Genomic DNA, 5,276 nt, shown 5'->3' on the forward strand with positions numbered 1-5,276 from the left:
CATTACCAATCATTTCCCTATCCACCAGTCCCATTATCAACCCTTCCCCTTTCCACCAGCCCCATTACCAATCATTTCCCTATCCACCAGTCCCATTACCAACCCTTCCCCTATCCACCAGTCCCATTAGCAATCCTTCCCCTATCCACCAGTCCCATTACCAACCCTTCCCCTATCCAGCAGCCCCATTAGCAATCCTTCCCCTATCCACCAGTCCCATTAGCAATCCTTCCCCTATCCACCAGTCCCATTACCAACCCTTCCCCTATCCAGCAGTCCCATTAGCAATCCTTCCCCTATCCACTAGTCCCATTACCAATCCTTTCCCTATCCATCAGGCCGCAAATCGTGTTATTGTCTTACCAATCTTCAGGTCGTTCTCTTCCTTCAAAATACATTTCATATCTTCCAGTTTATATTCTCATCTCTTGTAAATTAATGACATGGAATTAAATAACCACACAAATCAACATTTACTTTCGTTCCTTTGTGGTTGTTCACTGACAATGGACACACGCAAACTTTATTTATATCTTTCTGCTTCCAGGCGACACAAACACCTCGTACAGTGGGTTACAACTAAGCCCAGGTACGAGACACCTTCGCTGAAATAAACTTAACCAACCTACAAGACACGTGTAAACACGCTACACTAAAGGTCAACAGCAAACACACACAAAGAAACAATTTTGTAGTAACTTAACCACTACGGGATCTAGCGCTACAGTAACCTTCAGCTGCCCATACTGTGTTTGTGACATGGGCGTCTGCAGGGTGGGGGTGGGGGTGGGGGCGGGGAGCCAGTAGACCCCTCCCCCCTTGAAAATATATCCGTTCACACTCGGTATTTGTTTTTTTTACAACAAAGGAGACAGCTCAAGGGCACACAAAAAAGGAAACAATAATAAAAAAAAAGCCCGCTACTCGCTGCTCCTATAAAAAGAATCAAAAGAGGTGGCCGAAAGAGAGGTCACTTTCGGGAGGAGAGGTGTCCTGATACCAGAAAGTTACAAGTTACAACAGAATTACTATATTTCAAAAACCTTAGGACAACTAAAGTCTGTTCACTTAAGTCCGACCCAAGCTGACAACATAAACCTAAGCCTGTTTGAAAGCTGAGTGCTGATTGGGTACTGCTATGGCTTCCAAGTTTTCTTTAACCTCTGTTTGTGTTTATCTCACGCAGCACTTTCCGCTAATCTGCACTGTACTTACGAACATTCTTATAGTCTTCCAAATATGTCGAGGCCGGTCTGGCGTAGGCTCCCGCGGGTCCTTTCCTCCCCTCTGCTCTGCCACAAAGCCCCAACACCTATCTCTTCCTCTCATATGTAAGCTATAGGTAACATATGAGAGGAAAAAATAGGTGTTGGGACTGTGTGGCAGAGCAGAGGGGAGAAATGGACCCGTGGGAGCCAACGCTAAAACGGACTCGACATTTTGGTTTTACTATAGGTTTAAGTTGTCAGCTTGGGGCAGACTTAAGTGAACAGACCATAGTGCTGCAGGTATTGGGTAACTGCGTGTGCCACTGATTTGTTGTTCACCAAGGAGAGTACGAAACTTGATGGACATGTGTATAAGAAGTTAAATATATTGGTTCTGCCCCCCTTTAAAAAATCCTGCGGACGCCCCTGTCTTGTGATCATGTAGGTATGCCTCGAAGGGAAAGTAAAAGGGAAGAAACACACAGAAAAGGAGAGGAGAGAGTTAAAAAAAGGAAAGGTATACCTCTGAGTGAGTGATTCTGATCTTTACAGGGTACTACTGGCAACACCAACGTAATTCAGTGAGGAACTAACATATACTATGGGAAGTAAAAAAAAAAAAAAAAAAAAAAAAAAAAAATGTAATCAGAGGCAAGTAATTAGATATGTAAGAATAAGTGTGTGTGTGTGTGTGTGTGTGTGTGTGTGTGTGTGTGTGTGTCCTGACTAGCCAGTGCCGCAGAAGGCCACGAAGTACACAAACAGGAAGAAGGAGTAACCGCTGACCAGCAACACGCGGGAGAGGTAGTTGGCTCGCTTGCGTGCGCGGCGGGCCAGGCGCCGCATCCAGCCGCCCTCCGCCTCACCGCCCTTCGCGACCTCCCCGTCCTCGGCGCTGGCGGCGGGCTTCTGGGAGAGAAACAAAATAGAAATAAATATACACACAAGCAATAGAGAATAGCTGACAGAAAAGCTACCAAGATGACTCCTATACTGACAATAAAGAGTTATATATCACGGCAGGTACTATAAATTTAATTCGGCCGCGCCGCTAAAGAGCCGGGGGCATCCACCACGCCCCTCAAGGGACCTAATGACGTTATACACACACACACACACACACACACACACACACACACACACACACCACTCAGTGGAGCAACTGGTTAGAGCGCTGCGTTGCCAGGCTTCACAGCCTGACAGGACGGCGGTTCGAGCCCGCTCAGGCCGGATTCTTTCCGTTGACTAGGAGTGGTTACTGTCCCCCCTTGAGCAAGGGGGATGGGGTGTGTGGTGTGTGAGGTCCTGGCAGTACCCAGAGGTCGACGATAAGGAGCACTTGCTCATGTCGGGAGAGTAACTGCTGGCGATTACGAGTCTATCGTGATCAGACCGTGGTGAATTACACACACACACCCACACACACACACAAAAAAACACACAAAAAAAAACAGCAGATAAGACAAATTCAGACCACAATCGCATACACATACATACCTCCTCTCCTTCCTCCTTCTTGTTATCGTACACGTGGCAGAGAATGACGTACACGAGAGTCAGGAAGATCACACACAGAGAGATCCCGTTGAAGGTGTCCATAGCGGTGGCATAAGGAACCGAGGCCAAGGACTTCTTATAATTCGAACTGAAGGATGCCAGGGCGATGAGGGGAATGAGGGTGAGGAGGATGCGGCCCAGGAACTGTTTGGTGGGGATGAGGAAGCTGAACCAGGCGACCACGACGAGGAACATGGTGGGGATGTAGGACTCGATGAGGTAACTGCCGAAGTGCCGACGGATCTTCATGCTGACTTGAACGCAGCTGTACTCGCCTGTGGGGGAAGAAGGAGGAACAGAAGGAACGGAAAGGAAGGGAAGGGAAAGGAGGGAAGAAAACCACAGAAGAGGAGAGAGTTGAAATAAAGGAAAGGAAAAATATGGAAGAGAAAGACAGAAAGATAAATAAAGAGATAGATAGATAAGAGGAAAGAGAGGTATATGAAAGAGGAGAAAAACGAAGGGAAATGAAGAGGAAAGAAAACCACAGAGGAGAGAGTTAGAAAAAAGGAAAGGAAAAATATGGAAGAGAAAGACGGAAAGATAGATAAATGGATAGATATATAGATGAAAGGAAGGGAAGGGAAGTATGGGAGAGGAGAAAAACGAAGGGAAAGGAAAAGGAGAGAGTTAAAAAAAGGAAAGGAAAAATATGGAAGAGATAGACAGAAAGATGAATAGATAGATAGATAGATGAGAGGAAGGAAAGTATGAGAGAGGGGAAAAAACGAAGGGAAAGAAAGGGGAAGAAAACCAACAAAAGGAGAGGAGAGAGTTACAAAAAAAGGAAAGGAAACATATGGAAGAGATAGACAGTAAGATAGATAAATAGATAGATAGATAGATAGATAGATAGATGAGAGGAAGGGAAATATGAGAGAGGAGAAAAACGATGAAAAGGAAAAAGGGGAGAGAACAACAGGAGATAAATAGATAGATAGATATAGATAGATATAGATACATAGATAGATACATGGATAGATAGATAGAGATAAGAGAGGAGAGGAGGTAAAAGAAAAAGGAAGGAATAATGAGATAGTATTTTCAATGACACCACTTTTTTTTTTTTTACAAAGGAGACAGCTCAAGGGCACAAAAAAAGGAAACAATAATAAAAAAAAGCCCGCTACTCGCTGCTCCTTAAATCTATTCTAACTCTATATATCGCCTGCCTCTGAGTAATCGTTGAAGCGCTAATGTATTTGACGGTGTGTGAATATTTGTCTTGCTAGAATGTCTAAAAATAAATAAATAAATAAAAATAAATAAAAATAAGCCATATAGTTCCCAAATTCACCGGACATCCTCAAGTGAATAATTTAAAACGCTCAGATGAATTAAAAAACCGAGGAACTGAATGAATGAAAACTACTACTACTACTACTATTACTACTACTACTACTGCTACTGTTACTAATACTACAATAACAACTACTATTTTTATACCACCCCAAGAACAACATGTGGTAGCCTAGTTAAAAAGGCAAACAAAACAAAGATTCTCTCTCTCTCTCTCTCTCTCTCTCTCTCTCTCTCTCTCTCTCTCTCTCTCTCTCTCTCTCTCTCTCTCTCACCCGTGGACGTAATGGAGTTGCAGGTGTCGACGTAAGACTTCTCGAACTTGAACCTGTCGGCGTGGATGTCAGAGCCGAAAGTAACTGCCTTCGTTCTAGGCAGCAGAAGCTTGATGTCCTTGGTGGTGTAGCCGTCTGTAGGGGGAGGAAAGAGGAGAGGAAGGTAAATAAAGGCAAGTGAGGTAAGTTAGTGAGGTGGGAGGAAGGAGAGACAAAAAGGCATCGAGGAAGGAAGGAAGGATTGAGAAAAAAAAGAATTGAGTTTATATACTTAACCTAACCTAACCTAACCTAACCTAAGGGGAAGGATTAAGTACGCAGAGGTGGGCGCGGTACTGAAAAATCAGTGGTGCGGTTGCGGTACTTTTTCCGGAGTAGTGCGGTTGCGGTAGTGCGGTCCCATTTTTTTTCTTTCCCAGTGCGGTACGCGGTGTGCGGTACTGCGGTAGCGGTGGTCACTAGTCAATATAAAAAAAAAAATTCAGTGCCTATCCTGGCAATCCAATGACTAACTAATAACTTGATACAAAAAAATAAAGGTGGACTGGGGAAGGGAGAGAGGGAGGTAAGGGAGGAGGAAGGTGGGGACAGGCCGGGGAGTAGAGGACGGGAAGGGGAGGGGAGGGGGGGGAGGGAAGGGAATGCAACTTTCCGAGGGAGGAGAGTAGGGACAGGGAGTGTGTGTGTGTGTGTGTGTGTGTGTGTGTGTGTGTGTGTGTGTGTGTGTGTGTGTGTGTATATATATATATATATATATATATATATATATATATATATATATATATATATATCTATATATATATATATATATATATATATATATATATGATTTACTCTGAGTTATTCATTTAGTATTTAATTTTGAATAACTGAAAACTCATAATGATTGAATCACTGGTTCTGATGACTGATACCGATTGACTGATTGAGTCCGATT

At 43.9% G+C, this 5,276-nt stretch overlaps 1 protein-coding gene across 1 annotated transcript in view; it reads right to left on the reverse strand.

Annotated features, from left to right (window-relative positions):
- Positions 1-509: 509 nt before the first annotated feature.
- LOC126983612 (glutamate-gated chloride channel-like) overlaps positions 510-5,276 on the reverse strand; it is a 19,303-nt gene continuing 14,536 nt past the window's right edge. Inside the window, exons 8-10 of the mRNA XM_050836445.1 lie at positions 4,340-4,474; positions 2,706-3,040; positions 510-2,117 (exon numbers count right to left, since the gene is read on the reverse strand). Coding sequence (XP_050692402.1) covers positions 1,935-2,117; positions 2,706-3,040; positions 4,340-4,474 — 653 coding nt within the window. The 3' untranslated portion in view covers positions 510-1,934. The remainder of the gene's footprint in view (positions 2,118-2,705; positions 3,041-4,339; positions 4,475-5,276) is intronic.

The sequence above is a fragment of the Eriocheir sinensis genome, chromosome 54 (assembly GCF_024679095.1).
Source record: "Eriocheir sinensis breed Jianghai 21 chromosome 54, ASM2467909v1, whole genome shotgun sequence".
In the NCBI taxonomy this organism is placed as follows: Eukaryota; Metazoa; Arthropoda; class Malacostraca; order Decapoda; family Varunidae; genus Eriocheir; species Eriocheir sinensis.